Source organism: Aricia agestis, chromosome 17, assembly GCF_905147365.1.
Source record: "Aricia agestis chromosome 17, ilAriAges1.1, whole genome shotgun sequence".
Lineage (NCBI taxonomy): Eukaryota > Metazoa > Arthropoda > Insecta > Lepidoptera > Lycaenidae > Aricia > Aricia agestis.
The window spans coordinates 3,767,139-3,788,046 of NC_056422.1; the positions used below are offsets into that span (position 1 = coordinate 3,767,139).

General features: G+C 39.0%; 1 protein-coding gene across 17 annotated transcripts in view; it reads right to left on the reverse strand.

Moving 5' to 3' along the window:
• Nucleotides 1–3,700: 3,700 nt before the first annotated feature.
• LOC121735619 (kinesin-like protein unc-104) overlaps nucleotides 3,701–20,908 on the reverse strand; it is a 103,983-nt gene continuing 86,775 nt past the window's right edge. For 8 of the 17 annotated variants that reach the window (XM_042126501.1, XM_042126508.1, XM_042126506.1 and 5 more), the window contains 23 exons: nucleotides 20,708–20,841; nucleotides 19,921–20,129; nucleotides 18,207–18,389; nucleotides 16,892–17,029; nucleotides 15,880–16,010; nucleotides 15,187–15,366; nucleotides 14,330–14,510; nucleotides 14,054–14,144; nucleotides 13,775–13,873; nucleotides 13,221–13,430; nucleotides 12,640–12,778; nucleotides 12,173–12,293; nucleotides 11,683–11,785; nucleotides 11,177–11,357; nucleotides 10,804–10,916; nucleotides 10,090–10,149; nucleotides 9,000–9,128; nucleotides 8,507–8,633; nucleotides 7,644–7,767; nucleotides 7,204–7,390; nucleotides 6,792–6,928; nucleotides 6,437–6,538; nucleotides 3,701–4,205 (listed from right to left, as the gene is read on the reverse strand). In XM_042126501.1, coding sequence (XP_041982435.1) covers nucleotides 4,019–4,205; nucleotides 6,437–6,538; nucleotides 6,792–6,928; nucleotides 7,204–7,390; nucleotides 7,644–7,767; nucleotides 8,507–8,633; nucleotides 9,000–9,128; nucleotides 10,090–10,149; nucleotides 10,804–10,916; nucleotides 11,177–11,357; nucleotides 11,683–11,785; nucleotides 12,173–12,293; nucleotides 12,640–12,778; nucleotides 13,221–13,430; nucleotides 13,775–13,873; nucleotides 14,054–14,144; nucleotides 14,330–14,510; nucleotides 15,187–15,366; nucleotides 15,880–16,010; nucleotides 16,892–17,029; nucleotides 18,207–18,389; nucleotides 19,921–20,129; nucleotides 20,708–20,841 — 3,266 coding nt within the window. In that variant the 3' untranslated portion in view covers nucleotides 3,701–4,018. The remainder of the gene's footprint in view (nucleotides 4,206–6,436; nucleotides 6,539–6,791; nucleotides 6,929–7,203; nucleotides 7,391–7,643; nucleotides 7,768–8,506; nucleotides 8,634–8,999; nucleotides 9,129–10,089; nucleotides 10,150–10,803; nucleotides 10,917–11,176; nucleotides 11,358–11,682; nucleotides 11,786–12,172; nucleotides 12,294–12,639; nucleotides 12,779–13,220; nucleotides 13,431–13,774; nucleotides 13,874–14,053; nucleotides 14,145–14,329; nucleotides 14,511–15,186; nucleotides 15,367–15,879; nucleotides 16,011–16,891; nucleotides 17,030–18,206; nucleotides 18,390–19,920; nucleotides 20,130–20,707; nucleotides 20,842–20,908) is intronic. The other 9 variants (XM_042126515.1, XM_042126514.1, XM_042126504.1 and 6 more) reach the window with 8 other exon arrangements.

Consider the following 20,908-nt stretch of genomic DNA (forward strand, 5'->3'; position numbering starts at 1 on the left):
ACTAAATAAAAGACTTTCACGTTCAAAAACACTTAATGAAAACACGTCTTCATACGTTATGCGCTCCTGGTACTTCATAGTTTAAAAGAAACTACCAGGAACGCATAACGTCTGAAGAGGTGTTTACGTTAAATTTTTTCGACCTACCCACAAATTCTAATATTTTTCTTGTGACTTCCCTCAATATTTTGTTTTAATTATTGTGAATTGGGGTAGCTCATTTGTTTTAAACCATGAAGTACCAGGAGCGCATAACGTCTGAAGAGGTGTTTACGTCCAATTTTTTTCTACCTACCCACAAATCCTAATATTTTTCTTGCGACTACCCCCAATATTTTGTTTTATATTCTTACGAATTGACAAATTAATAGGGGTAGCCAGTTTGTTTTAAACTGTGAAGTACCAAGAGCGCATAACGTCTGAAGAGGTGTTTGCGTTCAATTTTTTGACCTACCCACTAATTCTAATATTTTTCTTGTGACTACCCCCAATATTTTGTTTTATATTCTTACGAATTGACAAATTAATAGGAGTCATTTGTTTTATACTATGAAATACCAGGAGCGCATAAAGAGGTATTTGCGTTCAATTTTTTCGACCTACCCACAAAATATAATAATTTTTTTGCTACTACCCCTAATATTTTTGTTTTAAGCTATGAAGTAGCGCATAGCGTATGTCTCTGAGTGCGGGCGTTAGCGTGTAAGGTTTTATCTGCTAGTACCACTATAGTTTGGGAGTAAGGAGGCGAGGAAATGAAAACAACATCTTGGAAATTTTCAAAGCATTTTATTTATGACCTTTAACACTGTGTATAATATATTTTGATAGTACATTTAGAGCAATGAGTAATATTACCAATTATTACATTGTTTTTTTTTTATTTAATTATTCTCATAAATTGAATGAAATTCATAAATTATATATAGAATATATAATTCTTTAATCATTCTCAGCCAACAATCAACAATCACTTTAGAATCACATAGACAGGCCTTCGCCGAAATCCCGAGTCCCCCGCAACCCCAAAATAATCCAAAAGTAAATTACAGAAAACATCAACTTAACTTTAAGCTACGTCTATAAAAATAACAATTACAGCTTTAGATCTATAAAAATATATATAATACAGCGCGAGCTGACATCTCTAATTTAAAACTCGAATGCAAACTAACGACAAAACGACATTCGCACGTCACACTTTGGAATGTTACGAACATGACTAGAAGAGGGAAATAATCGAGATCCGTTACATACTCACAACTCAAGGACGTCTCACATTGCACGGTAACAGGTTATATTCGAGAAACGTAACACACAGCTTCTAAATTTTGGATAATACTTTTGTCCTTACACCTATCGACTATGCTATATCGGCTCTATAGCCGAACTGTCTACGGTCAGAGTGCAAGCGTCACGTGCACGCGGGTGACACGAAGCGAACCGAACGTCCGAAACGATATAACGATCCGAAGATTATTTACAAAGAAGAAAATACACTTAAGCTTAAGAAATTGTCGTATTTACGATTATATATCATTTAAAAATTCACCTAAAAGCGGTTATACTGTATCCGACGTTAATATGAAACGGTAACGAGAACTCTGGACTGCTCGAGAACGAAACGCTTATTTAGATCCATACAAAACTAGTTACATCAATTACTCTACCTACGGTGTGTGGGGCCTTGACGCGGTAACGGCTAAACCGGGGCTCAAAGGTAGACCAAGCACGAGCAATGAGCAAAATGTCGGTAAATTTGTCGAATAAAAATTGTGATGCTGCCACGGTTGAGACAGATTTCTATACAATTTTTATCTGTTAACGTTACCAATACTCGCAAACTCATGCTTGATATATTATATTAAAAACGTTGTAATATTTTACAGACAATAATTTAATGGTCTATACTCTATAAAATATTACAAGCTTAACTTGTATAGATACCAAATTAACTTAAGCTTGTCAATTGACAATGTAACTTCAAGGACACAGCGCGCTGTTACGTTCACTCGCACAGTTTCAGCGTGCGTGAACGCAACAGCGTGCACGCTCATGCGTTGGCGCCGCACTCTAAATCGACAAGTTTTAGGAGAATTGGCCTTCTGAGTGAGTGCTTTATGCGTAAGCTATTTTCGATAGTGAAGTAAGATGTTAAAATGTATGGGAATTGACATAACGCATCGCAAGCACGTTTACATTGCGATGCGTCATATTAAATCTCATACATTTTTGACGTCTAACTACGTTATCGAAACTAACGAATTTTGGCTAAGCATTCAGATTTAAGTTCGGTTTCGTTTTGATGTTAGCGCGGCAAGGCCGTAAGGGAGCAATATAGTGGAGATAAGAGTCTTACAAAATAACATCGTGACACGCGTGCTGCAGCGCCGCGCGCTATCACCGACATGACTAGATGACCAGAGCTACCGAATATTCTCTATTAGACACGAACTACCCCGGAACATTAACCCTACTTTTTACAATCCAATAAATAAATTATACCTAAAAATAAAATCCGAGAAAACATATTTCAATAAATTAATTTCAACCGCGTAGTCTACAACTACATGTATTTACAATAATACTAAAAGAAATTTACGTATGACGTGCGGCCGGGCGGCCGCGCTGACAAAATATAGGTCATACGTATGTACAGGGTTTATTACATGCGTTAGGAAAAAATCTAAGTCAATATTTGTCATATTATGCGTTCCGCATACAAAATGGAGTCTATACATCGCCGGCCCGTTGTGCGCAACTCGAGCGACTCACTAAACATAAAGCTCAGAGTTCACAGTCGAAAGAAACAAGCGAGCTTACAATATTAACAATTTCATAACATTTTAAAATATGACAATTTGGCAAGAAAATATGCGGAGACCGTTCGCCGGTACAAACATAAATATTCGCTCCCCGCAGACACCGAAACGGCCCGTACGCTACTCCCCGCTAGATGTCGCCGGTCCCTCCACCACGTCACAGTAGGAGACAGGGTGATAGAGTCGCATCGCTAGATACTCGATCTCGGTAGGTAGGTACACAAACTACGGAATAAATACGTATACTTAATTGATCTGTATCGCCGTGCCTCTCGTGGTGCGAGGGGTCGGCGAATTTCAGCGGAGTTATATAGTTAACTTCAGTAAATATTTCATTTAGTTTTACCCTTTCCCGTGATCAGTGCACCGGTTTGGTCCCACCTCGCGACCGTTTAGACTACGTAAAATTAACGTACAATATATATCTACATTTACGTATAGACCGTATTTCGCATTCTATGCCGTTTATAAATACTATATTATTCGGGATATGCTAAAATAATTGATACTCCTTTTAAATTATTATCGTACAAATTCTTTGGGTTGACTAGCCTCCTATACTTCATTTAATACTTTAAATATTCAAACATCGAACTCAAAAGTTTGTTGACTTATATAGGTATATGTTTTAAAAATATATAAGTAAATTGGGTAGCTAAGCTTCAGAAGTCAAAAACTAGTATTTGGCTACTTATAAACAAAATCTTTGGACCTACTTCACCCTCATTGTAACTAAACCCTCCACCAAACCAGTCACGGAAATTCGCTCGATATTTTGTATATTTGGCAAGTTACATATTATTATATAAAACTTTTCGGTTATCGTCTCAATCTTCTAGTTTCATAATATCAGTCTGTGGTGAGCATTTTACATTACAGAGTATTAATAAGTTGTATTGTGCGATGGAGGTACACGAATGACGCGTACCGAGAGGAAAAACATGTTTAGGAAGTTTTAATTTGACTTTAGAAACACGAGTAGGCGAGCAAATTTCTTCCGCGGCAATCCACAAGTTACATTTATAGGTTAGCTGTCAAATGTGACATTGTCATTTATCAAAGCTGACATCTGTCATTGTCATATCCATAACTATCCGTAGCTGTCAAACACGACATTGACGGTTGTCAAACTGACATCTATCAACGAACTACCCGCGGAGGAAATTCGCGCGTTATCGAGCGTTTATGGGGCCGTTTCAATATCTGGGTAGGGAGCGCGTCGCTCTAAGCGGCCTGTGCGATATCCTGGCTTCGGCGACGCTCTTAAAAAACGAGGATAGACTCCATTGTGAGGCTGTCTCATGCGTCCGCCTGGCCCCCCGCGCCCCCCGCGCCGCCCGCGACCCCCGCCCCGCGCCGCGCTGACCGCGACCTGTTGCACACCTTGACGCGTGTATACTGCTATAGGCCGGGCTCGAGCCTCAGGGTTAATAACTTACGTACTACGCTACGCTCCGGTTAATAAACTAAGGCCAAATTGCGCCATTCTGCTGCCAAAACGAAGATCGAAGAGATAACATGACACACTCTTCTTCTTCTTTTATATTCAAACACACTCAAAGCCCGATTAACTATAGTCTGTAACCCAGATTGGCGCTAGTGGACCTTAATATATGACAGCAAAACATCATTCCATTTCTTTTAGGCCCACTTGCGCAGATCTGGGTTGAAGTTAACCCCGGATTAAACGTTATCTCTTTCGTAAAATATAATGAAGAATGTAAGAGATGACACTATTTAACCCGGTATTAACTTTAACCAGGATCTGCTCAAGTGGACCTTAGTAATCAAAAGAGGAAAAGGGATGATGGTGACGGCATGTTGAAAGTCTGTTTACTGTCCGAATATCAAACAGAGTATAGCTTAGGCAAGGAAATTATACTTTTTCAAAAAAATTAGATAATTTCAGAGAGGCAAATATTTAAAGGCGTTTTGCGTGTTTAAGTATATGCCCCTCTCTTGTTAAAACAATAGAGAAAAACGAGACAATGTTATTATGTTGGTTAGCTTATTTACTGTACATAGAACTTCCTTGGTATCACTAAAGTGGTGGCTAGAATTATAAAAAAAATGCAAATAGTTTCTTGGAGATCTTACTTATGATCCAAAATTTTTATATCTGACTAATTCATACCACAACTTGTTCCTAGTTCAATCTACTTCATTTTATGTCTAAGTTTTTTTATTACAATAATTAAAAACAATAATTGAAAAACTCTTCTTTTTATTATGAAGAAAATTGAACATACGGAAATCTCTAAACATTCGTCCATTCTAAAATGGCAAAATATAATAAAAATAATAATTATTATTATAATTAACATACTTGAAAGTAATTTTTTTTATTAATAAAATAAATGGAATTCAAATTTATTAATAAATTACTGAAACACTTGGAAAGAAAGGACGAACATTTAGAACTGGTTATAAAGCTTTTTACTAAAACTTAGCATTATTTTGGCAAAAATATTTGCAATCTGTAAATCGTTACTGTCGTTTGTTTAATAAGGGTGTGTTGCACCAACTTACTTTAACTATAACTATAACTTTAACTATAACTGCAAAATGTCAAATCTTTGGTTAAAGTCAAAGCTCGACAAGGCTTTAAATGCACGTGGCGAAAAAAGGAACTAACGCTGTCATCATACAAAAAACGCCATTTTTGACATTTCTCCTTTACCAGCAGCGCCTCCGCCCACGTTCATTTGTCGGACCAGCTGTCATCTGTCAAATTCTGTGGTCAAAGTTAAAGTTATAGTTAGCCTTAACTATAACCATAACTTTGACCATAACTTTAACTTTAACCACGCCTCTGGTACAACCCACCCTAATTGTTTAATTTTAATATCAGTGTATTTTTATCACAATCTGCAAATATTTTTGACCTTAGCCTTAAATTTACAAGTCTATAAATTGAATTAAGTTGATAAGCATTCTACAGTCGCTGTTTGAGATACTTAGAAAATTCTGAAACTGAAAAAGTTGTTTTTGAGTTTCAGAATTTCATACAGCGACTCAAGTTTATGTCAATTTTTAAGTAATATTAATAAGTGATGTGATTATCAGTGAAAATAATGTGTGGTGGTTAGTATAATATTATTATTAGTCGCTTGAATGACAGATGATGTGTGGTGTTTGGTGTCAATGGTGTTTTTTTTAAATGAACCAATAATAATCGAGCAGTAAAGCGCATCGTTTCACTCCGGTTGTCTGTGAGACCGGGGTATCCGGTCAAGTCGGTCCATCATAAAGAAGCGTGTAAGTGTTAGTAGTGAATTGTGAATGTGCTGTGGTTTGCAGCCGTCCATATATTACGTCACACTTCGACTTTTGAAAAGGCACATTTTTAGCATCCCTGACCCTATAACATGTACTGTAATATGTATAGTATACCATCTTCTTACTAAACAAACGCACACATTGGCGTGATTTTAGACAACTTTAAGTAACAAGAATGCAATAAAATTGTCTCTATATTGCACTAGTTTCATTTCAAGGACACGACTAAGTCACTACTGTATAATATTAACTATTATATATCTGCCTTACTCTTTGTGACATAATACATGGGACTCCCCTGGCTTACCAAGGTGTGGTAAGTGGCAAGTGCTTACCTGATCTGTCCGGCGAGCAGGGGGTTGATGGCGTACAGCCAGTCGTGCACCTCCTTGTCACCGAGAGTCTGCAGCAGGTACCCGCGCTCCTTGCTCACCACACTAAAAACAGAAGATAAATACGATTTACTATAATATTAATCTAACTGCCGCACTCAGAGTGGAACATTAATAGTTCATTAATTATTATTAATGTTTGTAATTAATTCAAAATTCATAAGCCCCATACATTATATTATCTGTCAAACAATTGCGTGAAATTGTGTGAAAAAAGTGCTTTACGCAAAACGTGAAAGGAGGAACCGACAAACTCAGACACTTTTGCCGAACTAATGCGATGATGAATGATAATCACCTGAAAGTATTCGGCATCCGCACCATCTGCTCCTGGTCCTCGGAGTACTCGACGTGCGCGTTGGCGAGGTTGATGACCGCGCGCTCCACCGGGTCGCGCTCGTCGCGGTACATGAACACGTACGGCCGGCGGACCACCTGAACAGATGAGCTTAGTTCAATGTCATGCTGGCTTCTCACAGCCAACGGCGCGTAATATCACGAACCGATTTGTACGAGCGAGAACGACACAACAGACACAACAGACGAGCCCGCGCCACCCCTTCTCACGGCGCGCTATATCGATCATTAGCGAATTTAAATCAAACTGAAACTACCTATATTGCGTGCGTACGTCCGTATATACGAACACATGTGTACTCGACACTATGAACATGGGCGAATATAGCCCGTGTGTTGTAGTGTATACGTACCAGCCACCGCTTCTTCCAGCCGTGCGTGCCGTGCTGCAGCACGTTGAGGTACCCGCGGCGCGCGACGGCGGCGGACACGCGCACCTCCTCGCACTCGGGCACGTACAGCGCCCCGCCTACCGTCGTCGCGGCGCCCCCGCCCCAGCCCGCCGCGCGCTCCAGCATGGCGCGCTCCGGGGAACATAGCCTGTGGACATTGGAAATATAGGTTAAGGACTTGTTAAAAAGTACATTTTGCCTTCTATATTATCTGCATGGAAGTGGAATGGCGAATGTCACTTTCGTATTTGCAGAGAGACCTATATTTTGCGTAAGATTGTAAATGCTGCCGACTACTAACTTGACAGTCAGGTTTTGCATGAGTTTGGGTCAAATATGTGTGCTGTATTATGTAAGTATTGATGACTGATTGACTTTAGTATGTATATGTGTGTACTCACTCGAAGCTGCTGGCGCTGTGTATGGAGGAGAGCAGGCTGGGCGTGCTGATGTCGGCGGACACGCCCTCGTCAACGGGCGTGGCGGGCGACACCGCGGTCTCCACCTCCTTGTGACCTATCCTCCCTGGGAAATACAACTTCACGTCAATAAATAATATTACAAAGTGTGTTCGACCATACATTAACCTAACTCACTGACAAAAAGCTATGTTGTCCTTGCTAAGTGACTTTTGTAAGTCGTTTTGTTAGAGACAAATTAGACTTTGAAAAATTAGGCTTTACATAAGGCTAACTATTTTGTTACGAGGATGAAGAGTCATCTATACATATTATAAAACAAAGTCGCTTTTTTCCCTCATGTCCCTTTGTTCCCTTTAATCTTTAAAACTACGCAACGGATTTTGATGATTATTTAAGTGTTAGATAGCTCATTTATCGAGGAAGGCTATAGGCTATATTTTATCACGCTAAGACTAATAGGAGCGAAGAAATAGAGGAAAATGTGGAAAAAACGGGGAAAATTATTTGAAAGGGCTAACTTGAACGCGCTTTTCTCAGGAACTACTGGTCCGATTTGAAAAAATTTTTCAGTGTTAGATAGACCATTTATTGAGGAAGGCTATAAGCTATATTTTATCACACTAAGACTAATAGGAGAATGTGGAAAAAACGGGGAAAATTATTTGAAAGGGCCTATCTCGCGAACTACTGGAGCAATTTTTATGTTATTTGGCACAGATAAGAAGTAGACCACATGAAGGATCATAGGCTATCGATTTTAATAATTTTTTCAGTGGCTATATATTTTATACCCGTGCGACGCTGGGGCGGGTCGCTAGTAATGCATAAACAGTTCTACTTACCCTGTATAAGTTTAATGTATTTGGTGGCGAGTTCCCGTTCGCGCGGCGTCATCTCCCACGGCTCGTATACATCCTCGCGTGCGTGACCGCACTCCGCGGCCGCCTTAGCCGCCATGTTGCTCACCTCCTGCGTACGCAACAATATATCTGTCTCTTTCTATCTGCCAGTTATCGTTCTTTGTCTCTCTTGCTAAAAAATTTATTTGGGACACATCGATTTTTGAACACTATTTGCTGCGAAAAAATACTACGTTCGTACGGCCTCGAAATAGAGCCTCTAGTGGCAAGCATGTAACTAATTCGAAGCAATACAAATTGTAGTTTTTCGAGCAATACCATGGTAAAACACAAAGAAGAAATGACAGAGTTTTAAACAATATTTTTATTGCTCTTATTTGTGTCCTTGACTTTGTTACGATTCTATTACAGTTGAGAATATCGAAATAAAATCATACAGACGCATTTCAACTTTATTCTCCCTCATTTCTCTTACCTTCTCTGTCTTCGTAAAGTCGTTGGGTGTGACGGTATTCTCGTGTCCGTGACGCAGGCGCTCGCGCAGCGCCAGGAAGTGACGTGTCCGGCTCACTTGCTCCAGTCGAGTCATCTTCTCTAGCTCCCACTGTAAGTGTTTATAGGGTATGTAGATTTGAAATATTGGTATTTATGTACGCGGGTAGGTAAAAAAGAGCTATATATTTGTGCTATATAGGTTATTGGTGGTATGTGAGAGGGTAGGTTAAGTAGAACTAATAAATATTCGCGCGAGTTTTTAGGGTCTGGTTTTTTTTTAGTAAATAAAGGTAAAAGGGTATAGGATAGAATAATAATTAGAAACATGTATTGCATGAATTTCAGAAATAAGGGGAAAAATATACTGTCTTGTTCGCTCACGCATGGTTGTCTGTAAGAAAGTGACAGCATGATTTACTGTTATTTGATAATATTTTATTACAAATGTAAATTTAGGAATTGGACTTAAATTTGGGTGGGACGAACCAAACGAAAGAACAAATATGCACTACTAGACGTTTTTTAGAGTTTGAGTTGGGATGATTGTTACTTTTTAGGTTTTAATCTACACAAAAGGTATTTTCATCTAAAGACAGCACATACAAACTATTAACCCAGGTTTAGCCACAGTTTAAAAAGCAAAACGATCACACGAAGCATTTGTGTGTGTATGTACTATGTATGTATGTGAATTACATGAAACTATTCACTATTTGTATAAGTTGTTTAAACTATAGGGCACTATTATATCATTACTTATACTGTATTTTATTATTATTAATATTTAATATTTATAGGATAACTTTTGGTAAAATATTAATTTTGTAAAACTTTTCATTAGCTGTTGCTACGATTATTAAAAAGCTGAAAGCCAATTTAATTTATATACTACAGCTAAGTATATAAAGCTTACTATACACTGGTATATATAAGGTTATATTATATGGCATGAGGCATGAGATATGATACCAAGTACACAAATAACTTTTCAGTAGCTATTTAGTACGAATGATAGAACATCGAATGGATGATTGCGCACATACTAAATAGCTAAGAAAACATTTGTGGACCTGAAATTTATCGATAATGTCCAGCGGCCAATCATAGACCAGTTTGCGCCAGATACGCCTCTGTACGACAAAGAAATCACGTTAATGGCACTCGTAGCATACAGTCCCTTTAAATTCAACATTGTAAGAAGCCCATTCACCAGTCGCTTTATAAAGAATTGGTATTTAAAGGTGTATTAAACTATTTCAGACTTACACATATTAATCTAATAGTATTTATGTTGGACGGTAGTACAGTTTGAGTCATAGTATATTTAATATAATATAATATATATGGTCCACCCGTATTTGCCTTAACTTTGAGTACAAAGTTAGTTGTCAGTAGACAAACTTAGAATTTTAGTAAAGTATTTTTTTCTAACAAATATATTCTACAGTCTACATTTAATTATGTTTAGACTCAATATAAGAAGCAAAAAGCATAACATTACTTTCCGCTGACTAGTGACTATCTCTATTTTTATGACAAAAATGACTCAATGTTCTTTTATAAAAAAATATGTCGTTTCGCAATCATGCATTATCATTGTAAATAGTGAATGGACCCCTTTAGCACAGCAACCAAACATTACCAAACTAGCATCGAAACAAAACATTCTTCAAACTTTACAAATTACAACCATAGACAATATCTATAACAGTCAATTCATTAGTGTTCTACACAAAAACGCATTTTTATAGCTCACTCAGAATATAAACAAAGTAAGACAATACCTGGTGGTCGAATATGAGGGAGTCGCCCCTAGGGCGCCAACCGTGCAAGTTCTCTTCACCTCGCACATAAGTGCCACTTGTGTCGAGCACTCGTCTCTGACGACGTTGTACACCTGATAAAAGTTTTTAACTATAACATTACAAAGCTTCTAAAAATTCTGAGAAAAGAAAGAAGGACCCAAGAGCGATATCCTTGGGATACACCTTGGTTTTTTTTTTTCAAAATAATGAATTACAATGAGATCATGTAGCGTGAATTAAATTATGCATACAAAACTATATAAAATAAACATCAGCGGTCCCAAAATCGCGCCTTGAGGCGCTCCGTCTCAAAATACATTGCTGATTTTATACATCTATCGTTATTACTTACCGGGCTCCAGCGCGCGGTGAAGACTCAACTCGTATAGCCCGGTGAGGCGGTCAGCGCGTGCCGCCTTGGAGCCAAAGAGCGCGCGACGGAGCGATCGCCCAGCGCCGATGCGAGAATCGCGCCCGACGACCACCACTGATAGATCCTTGGTGATGATAGCTGGTCGACCACAGTTTTCCACCTAAAGTACAAAAAAGTATGATAAAAATGTCTTTGGTAAATTATTTGTTAACCAATTAGTGCTATTAGATTAGAAAACTAATGGATCATGCTATCAAAAGCTTTAGCTAGATCGATCTACATCTACACTTGACGCAACAAACATTTCATCATGTTAATGTAATTTTCTGCTTACTAAATAGAAAACAACTTAGAAATTAATCGGAGTATTATTTTAAAAGGCGGGGTGCGTAGAAATCATTACAATACGTATGTATTTTTGTGCGCGAGTAACAAAAGTAGTAAGTGGTATGAGAATTGATTAACATAATATAAGCTCTATTTACCTCGAGATAAGCACTAAGCGTGATGTAGACGACCTCGCCGTTGCCGCTAACTCTGTTGAGCAGCGGTGAGCCGTGCAAGCTGCTGTCCCATGCCGCTTCGAATCTGAGTCAAAATAATAACGTTAATACTTAAGTCCAGGGCCCAGATTCACAATGCGTAATTCGACTCGGATTCGGAAACTTCATCACGCGACATCCAATAAACGTTCGCCGCGCTAAACATTGATCAATGACCTAACGGTAAAGTTTCCGAATCAGTGCAGTAGCCGCATGAAAATATTGCTATCGGGAAAACTGTAGGCATGGAAATGAGATGCCAACATTTTTGAGTATGACTGAAAAATACATGAAGTATACTTTTAGCCAGCGGCTCCACCTCTTATGAAGAACTTTACTGTTTCTTTCTAGATATCAGTCAAATAAAGCCAATTTTCATGCTGTTATGTTGTTATCTCTCTCATCTGCGTTAAGAGTGAGTGAGGTAGCTTACCGGAACACCGCCCTGTCGTCCAGCGTGGGTCGTTCTCCGGGGAACAGGCCGAGCGACAGTGCGCTGTCCTCGTCCCCGTCCGTCGTATCCTCGTTAGCCTCGGGTGTGTTTCTGATACGTCCTGTAAAAAAGTTTGTGTTTGTGACATAAAGTATGTCTTCTTCTTCTTCTTCTTTTGGTGTAAGCCTACTCGTTTAGGAGTTGCCCATCTATTTTGTTTTTATACCATACTCTAAGGTTGACTGTTAAAAAAATGATTTATGTATCATTATCTAGAAAGAAGTCACGGATTTCCAAACTGGAATCTGTGGCATGATTTTGAGGTTTCGAAGAAATACTTTGGAATTAATTTTGTGGCTTTTCAATGACGCGTCACTAGTTTGTCTGAATTATTTCAAAAAGCACACAAAACTTTTAAAAAATTAAAAAAAGTTTGACAACTCCTATCCCATAAAATGAATACGAACCAACAACGAGTTCCCTCACGTCGCTCCAGTGAAGATCACCGGAGGGTTCGTGCAGTATCGTGATGCGTATGCGCCGCTGTATGCCCTGGTGCAGCAGGAACAGTCCGCGGCAGGGTAACTCGTCGCTGTGCTCCACCACCTGGGAATGTATTTAATTATACTTCGTCTTTTTCTGACAAGGATAAAAACACACACAATCTTACGTATGTACACACACTATGCATGGTGGATTTTTTATCAGGAGTTATATAAATTAATATCTATCATAAATCGCTGATAGTAAGTAATAGACATTGTAAACATAAATTCTTGTTATTTTAAAATTCACATTAACCGATCTTCAGATCTTACAGCAATGTGCTAAAATAAAACTCGTGTCCAGCATGTAATTTCATAACTTGTTATATAATAGTGAAGTTATAACTTCTCAGTAAAAATATCTATATTATTGTATTTCGTCCTTGTTAGATATACTCGTCTAACAAGGACGAGCCATGATGACGTCATCAAACCATCTCTATATTATGTTAATAAGTAGTTTATTTCTTTCATTTCCAGTTTAATAACTAAAATGAACTTACCGCCGGCACATATTCTCCATTGGGCGCGAGCTCGCAGATCTCGAACCAGACGAGCAGGTCGTGTTTGGAGTGAAGGTGGGAGGAGCAGCAGGGCGGGGCCACGGCGGCCGCGCCCCACTTGGGGCTGCGGACCGGCGCCGATATCGGCAGAGAGGGGGGCAGCATGCGGCGAGGGGGTAATCGACCCCCCACGCCGTCTTGTTTCGCGTCCTGGGGGGGAGAGATAGTTGTGGCTCGTTGATAACGCGAGGTGAGTTCCTCTACCGCTACTTCCTTTAGCGAGAAGTGTGTGAAATATATAAATAAAACAACGATATGTTGCCGAAAAGTAACGAAACTGAACTGAACTTGAGTTCCCTTTATCCTAAGATATTATGTCAAATCATCTCCAACTTTTCAAATCGGTATCAACGACTTTTAAAGTTTATCGTTTATAAAAACATGCTATCTCTTTCATTTTTGAACATGAAAGAGAGGGTGCGTTATAAAAGTCAATCTCGCTCAAATTTTTGGTAATATCACTGGTTATAAATTAGTATGAAGTTGTTTGTTACCTTATGCAGTGGGTGTTGTTGGTAGTGACCGAATACTTCGAAAACAATCGGCTGAGACTTGATGTAGTCCACGAATGACTTCGTTACTGGAACTGTGATCTGCAACAATTTAAACCACAAATATTAATTGTAGCTAAAAATCGGACAAGAACAAACACACAATCGTGTATTTTTTCTTGACCAGTACGTTGGAAAAGTGGCTTGTATGTCGAAGGCAAAACTAATATTAACGCAGTGTTTATTACAGTCTATTAGTAACCGTGTTTATGTATTTCTTACGTTTTGTACGTGGTAGAATCCAAGAGGGGTGTTCTTTCCAGCGTTCTTGACGGGCTCTGTGGAAAATGCGTCCTCGTTCCTGTGTAAGAAACTGAAACAAAGGAATCAAGTTAATTAAAATTCTGCTTCATTATAAGCGGCATTACTTTGAGCAAAGTAACGCCGTATAAATTGGACCTTTCTTGGAACATTATAGTCCAGGATGACCTATCCCAGCCTAGGATCACTCATTCGAAACATAGTATGATAATGAGATTATAGTCCTAGATCACTCACTTGAACTGGCAGAACACATCAGCATAGTCAGCCGACACGCTGTGCGCCTGCAGCACTGTCACGCGGAAGGTGAACTCCTTGCCCAGGGTGAGGTGGTCGGGCAGGTCCTCCTCCTTCAGCTCCGACGCCAGGGAGCTGTCCCCGCGCCCGCTGTCGGCGTCGCACTCGGTAGCTGCTAGTTCTGTGGAAAAATAAACTGTTGAAAAAATTTGTAATCTATACAAATTGTCCTATATAGTACAATGTTTATGCAGAACATTATATAAATTGAATAATTCGTGTGCGTCTCGGAACACTCCACGGAAGTGGTAACATAAACTAGGCAGTGTCGTTACGCGTTACAAAACGAAACGGTTTACTTTTCCTAAACAAGTTATCACTTAAAAATTCGCATGTGGATGCGAATTTTAAGTGATAACTTGTGATGTGATTGTGGGTGGACAATCACGACATTTACTATAGCTTAAGTTGCTGCTTGATTGTTTTTATGGAGACCGACGAGATATATAACTTTTTTACAATTATTCTAATGTTCGTGTTCGAGGTTTGTCAAGGCCTTCAGTCGTGAGCGCATCGGAGCAATATCGTCGTCGATATTTACAGACTTATCATATTTGATTAACTATATCTATTAACAAAATATTCCCACCTACCCTCAATCTTGATATTGGAGTCATGTTCGGTCTTGTCTTCGAGGTTCAGAGCGTTGTTTTTGTCGACATAATATTTTGTCAGCGTCTTCAGTCGCAAGCGCGATACGCTTGCGACTGAAGACGCAGCGATATCGTAGTCGATATTTGCAAATTGCAGCCTTATTTCTATATTACTAATGATGACGAAATATTATGTCTACCTACCCTCAATCTTGATATTAGAGTCCTGTTCGGTCCTGTCTTCGAGATTCAGAGCATTGTTCTTGTCGACATTCGTTAGCGCCTTCAGTCGTGAGCGCGTCGGAGCGATATCGTCGTCGAACGATATCTTGGCGGACTGTTTGACGCCCGCCGCGAATTCCGCGTTGTCTACGTAGCAGACATCTGAAAGAAGACAGAAATTATATCTATTGTCTATTTGCATTCGAATTATTGACTTTAGCGCACTTAATAGCCTGTTTTTTAGGAAAATTGTATCACAGAGGAGACCCTTTTCTTTAAGTAGACTTAGTGTGTGCGTACCGATAATAATTAAAACAAATGATGAGTGATGATCGCCACGGGACTTTTGTGTCAATGAAGTTAATATTTTCCATTACTTGGTTTATCGTGTGGGAAGCGTACATTTTAAAGGAATAAAACCTATATTTTATCCTTCCCTGGTATTCAAAGTGTCTCCACAACTTTTATCAAAATCGGCTGCTTTTATAATATTAGTACAAACAGTCATTTACTTTTATCATTATTTTATTAGGGAGATCGCAGACTCGATCGCACAAAAAGTCTGTCATCTGCGATCTCCCTTATTGTCAATAGCCATGGCACACGATTTCTGTGTGTCAATCTAATATAAAGTTTTTTGCCCCAACTGACAGTTCCAACTATACATCTACTTACTCTTTTCAGCGTCGAGCACGGCCTGCACGGCGACGCGCAGGTAACCCTTAACGTCTCCTTTCTCGTTCACGATGGCCACCTTGTGAATGAGCGGGACCGGGTACAGCAGGTTCGATAGGTACACGAAGCTCCTGCGAATCATAGGTGTCGGTCAAGAATGGAACAACGATAATGACAATGTGACAAGTGAAATGACATTCTGACGGCGAAGTGTCTCTGACTTGTACAAGATCATAGAAATCGGTCAAGAATAGAACTAACGACAATGACAAAGTGATACGTCAAATGTCAATTTTCTGAAATGACTCTGGCTAATGCAAGATGACAAGGTAAGGTGCCACCATTGCACCCTTGCCATAATAAACAATCTATACTTTTAGATTTTTTTTACCAATATTTTCCTTTATCAGTACAGTAAAAAGTAATCAGAACCAGTATCGTTTTGCATGTGGCCAAAATGAAAGCTTAGTATGGTGTTGTTTTGTTTGACAACTGAGCATCGCATCCACACTATGACACTGTAATCGATACGTCAAAACAACCTCGTAGATAAATTACGTTTTACTTATGATATTGTACAATGCTGATAATAATGTCTTTATCATGTCGTAACTGCTTATGATATGCTTGGCCGAGGGCAATGTGATCTGTCTCGCCACTCTACTCGATAGGTGTAATCAGTAGCTCTACCATGAGTTTAAAGCTATACTTAGTATTTTTCGATACTCGATACCGACTATCGTAAGTAGTGCCTCTAGCTGTTACTTACGTAGTTACTACTACTACTGTACTATTTACGTAGTCGGTATCGAGTATCAATAAATACTATAAACTCATGGTAGAGCTTCTGAGCCCCAAGCCAGCACGATTTCGAGTCAACATTCTCTTGACTCATGTTGTCAATTCCATATATTCCGATCGGCGATTCTATAAAGATGCGCAAAGAAAACGTCTTGGCTAAAGGGCCAGGCCTTTTGTGAAAACGACGTGTCCATGATGTTCGTCATCTTACCGTCCAACCAGACGGAACCAGGGGAACCGGTCGTAGAATGGATCGCCGCCGGTCACCGACTCGATGTTGTGCTCTGGCGACGTCGGCGACAGCTCCGCCTCGTTGTGATACATCTCGCGCATCAGCTCGAGACGTTGTCTGTTGGATAAACGACTTTATGAGTTATGACTATGTGTGTACGATAGGTTTTTGTTTTTATGTAGGTAGCTGGTAGGTGTTAAAACATTTTTTTATTAAAGCAGGCCACACACGCAAGGATGTACCTGACAGGTTTGCCTGAACAGTTGAACAAACCGGAGCGTATATGTTACAGAACTATGCAGGTTTTTCCTCAACTTTGCCTGACAGGCACATAACACACTAACTGCACACAACAGACAATCCTGTCAGGTGCACCCTTGCGTTAATGACGTGCTTAAAAGATAAAGGATCTAACTCTTTGATGAAAGTTTAAGGACCTTTTTGCATAATATGTCTAAGATACATTTTTGTACATTCATCTACATTATGGTCCAAACCACAAGACTAGTGAGAATTTAATTTTCTATTTCATATCCAATTTAGATGAAATTTCGTGACTAGCCTTATGGTTTGGTTGATCTATAAAATGCGTGCAATCTGTTTATGAATAATTATAAGGAGCATTTACTGACTACATAGTAAATATTTAAAATAATAACTACTCATATAACTAAGGTTATACAAACATAAAATTGGCATGCACCGCTGAAGCTTAGAACTTAGAGGCAATCAAAAATCTCTCAGGAACAGAACACATACATTTAAAACAGTAGCCCTATACAGATAATTTTCATTTAGCTTTTTTGCTTAAATAACCAATATAATCTGTGGTGTTGCCTTATAACAATAATACGCCTAATAAGCAGCATTTTAATATGAGATACCGTACCTACTTTCCATCGATCGTATACACAAGCATTCGATTTTCGAATTTTGACAGATGTCATTGAATCTTTTTTTTTCAAGCGGACAAGACAGCGGCTTTGACACAAGCGGACTTTGGTGAAACCCGAACGTACAGCTCAAAGCTCGACGAAAGCGTGACCCAAGCCGACGTAATAGTTTAGTAGAAACAAAACAGAGAATATTCAGGAACCTATCTTCATCTCAAGTTATCCCTAACCATTGATATATTCAGAGAGATTGTCACATCGCTGCTTGATGGCACAAATAAAGCAAGACACGCCAATAATAATAAAAAAACTTTTGAGAATGAGAACCAAATCTATTTCAATCCTCAAAAATACTACATGAATATATCAATGTCCGTCTGCTTTGTTTCTGAGGCACCAACCTCGAGGGCAGGAGATTGGCAAGCGATAGTCTTGTGTTATTCGCGCACGCAGATATGCACTGCGCGAGCGGCGCGTCCGGCCGTGCGTACGCGTCTGCGTCCGTGCGTGCGGGCGGAGCGTCCTCGTCTGCGTACGCGCTCTCGTTCATGTTGTATATCGCGCGCATGAGCTCCAGGCGATGGCTACGGACAATATTATCCGTTGGAACGTCGTGTTCCCATCCCCAATATTGCCTAACCTAACCGTCGTTTTCATAGTTTTATTCGATGATTGTGGAAAGGATTTCCACTAAAACCAGTCTGCCATAATTTCATAAATTTTACCCTCAGCTTAAAAGTTTGGCGAAGATACAAATGAGGCATAACTGTACAACTTATTCCTTGGATTGGCCTATCATGCCTATCATAATATTATACATAATAATCAATCGATGAAACAAAAAATAAAAAGCGACAAATCAATAAAGCAGAATCAACAAATAAAAGCTATGAATACCAAACAATGTACTTACCGTGCAAATATTATAATATACTTATTTGTAATATTTATAATTTATACATTCAATATTTAAATCATAAATAATGATAAAATTATTTTCAGTATGTAATGAAAACTAAAATATCAAAGAAATGATAATGTTAAACAACAAAAAAAAACATATTTTTCACAGCAAATAATATAATTTGTAAAAATGTAAACAATACTTTACTAAAAAACAAAAAGATGAATAAAATTAAGGCAACCGAAAGAAATATAAATAAAGTGACATTAAATAATTGTAATCAGAGTTTCTATTATCCATACACTATTTTTATCATTCCAAAAGATCTATGTTATCACATCACACACTGTCTAGTTGTATCTATGAAAACTGCTATGTTTCACTACAAAGGTATTTCATAGCCCTTCGGCCTTTTAGGTCGAAGTAAATTAGATTAGAAAATACCACTAAAGGAATGCAAAATTAAGTTTTCGAGCAAATACAATAATTTTTTTATTATTAGACTTTTACAATTTTTCTTTAAATTATTTAGATGTTAAGATGTTTGCGTTTATATATTTTAGTGAATTATTTGCTAGTTGTAAGTTTTCACTAAAATACATAAACTAAACATAGATTGCAACTAGTTTAGTATACCTACATTTCAGACCAAATAAAACGTAAAAATAAGTTACTTTTCATTTGACCTGAGAGACATTTTTTATCAATATAATATTATCAGAGAAGTTGATTCACAGGCAGATGGGGGATCTACATAATTTGGTCGCGTTACGTCAAGCCCATCCGACCGATCACAGCTAACATTGGATTGACATAGGCCAACCACGACGAGAACAGCCCCCTTAGACAAAGTATCTTTCGTTAAAAGCGATGACGAAATTCGTTATCAAAATGTATGCGGTTTGACATAAGTCATCGCTAAATGACATTTCGCTTGCGAAGACTAATGTCAAATCCCATACAATTTGATACCGAATTTCATCATCGTTTTTAACGAAAGGGACTTTGGCTACGGCCTCTGGTCCATCAACTGCCTAGGAATCAATTTCTTAAATGGTAAATTCGTTAGGCCTGAGGATAGGTTTTTATCTTATTTTTATATTGATACTAGAAATAATCTGGGTGCACGGTAGTGCCCCCCTCCAAGGCGAGTTTATATGGCAAAATAACGTTTGCCGCGTCAGCTAAATATTCTACCCCCATCCACTTACCGCAACTTCTCCAGCGTCCAATAATGCGTAGCCCCGTTCTTCGTATCAGTAACCTCTACGGCGACCACAGTGGGCGCACCGGGGCGGTACTCGTGGTCGTCGTCGCGCGGCGCGAGTTCCGGTGGGAGGGGCGAGTAGGGCGTGTCCGTGAGTAGGGTGAACTGGAATTGGACCTTCTTGCGGAGCTCCACGGAGATTGCGTTCGCCTCCTGTGAGATTTGATGTCAGTGTTGATTTTTTTTTAAATGAGTTGATCTGATGAATATTTTTTGGGTTTTCTCTTTGACGCTTTTTTTATTTTACAATTTTTTTTATTTTAACCTGTGCCTGTTATCACTACAAAATACAAATTAGTATTGTAATTTAATATATTATATTATAATATGTATGATGATTTATGTATGGTCCCACAAAGACCTGAACTGCCTGGGTCGTGTACGGTGTTACAAGAATTTCTTGACAATAACTATCAGTCACACGACACTTTGCAATATGGCAGCGTTATTTTTACTTTAGTCATTATAATCTTACCTATATTTCCTCACATGCATAATACGCGTACGCAACTTACGTACCAATATGCGTGCACATGTGCGTGTAAAGTCTCTGACCTTGAGAAAGATGGCGCTGTCTCACAGATTTGTGTATATGTGGGTACAAACTATGAGTGAGTCTCTGACCTTAAAAAAAGCTAACGTTACCCCACTTATATGAGTAATTTACGTGCCTGCGCGTACGCAACTTACGAATCAACGTGCGTGCATGTGTGCGTGTATGAGTCACTGACCTTGAGGAAGATAGCGTTGCCCCACAGGTCATCCCTCAGCGAGGTGAACTGGTGGTACTTCCACTTGCGGAACGCCCACGCCGCCAGCCCCACCTCGCGCGCCGACCAACACTCTGTCTCAAACAGGGGATTCACTACGCAGACAACGCCGACAATGTACAACCACCCAACACATTTATTACACTACAGCCAAAGTCTTGA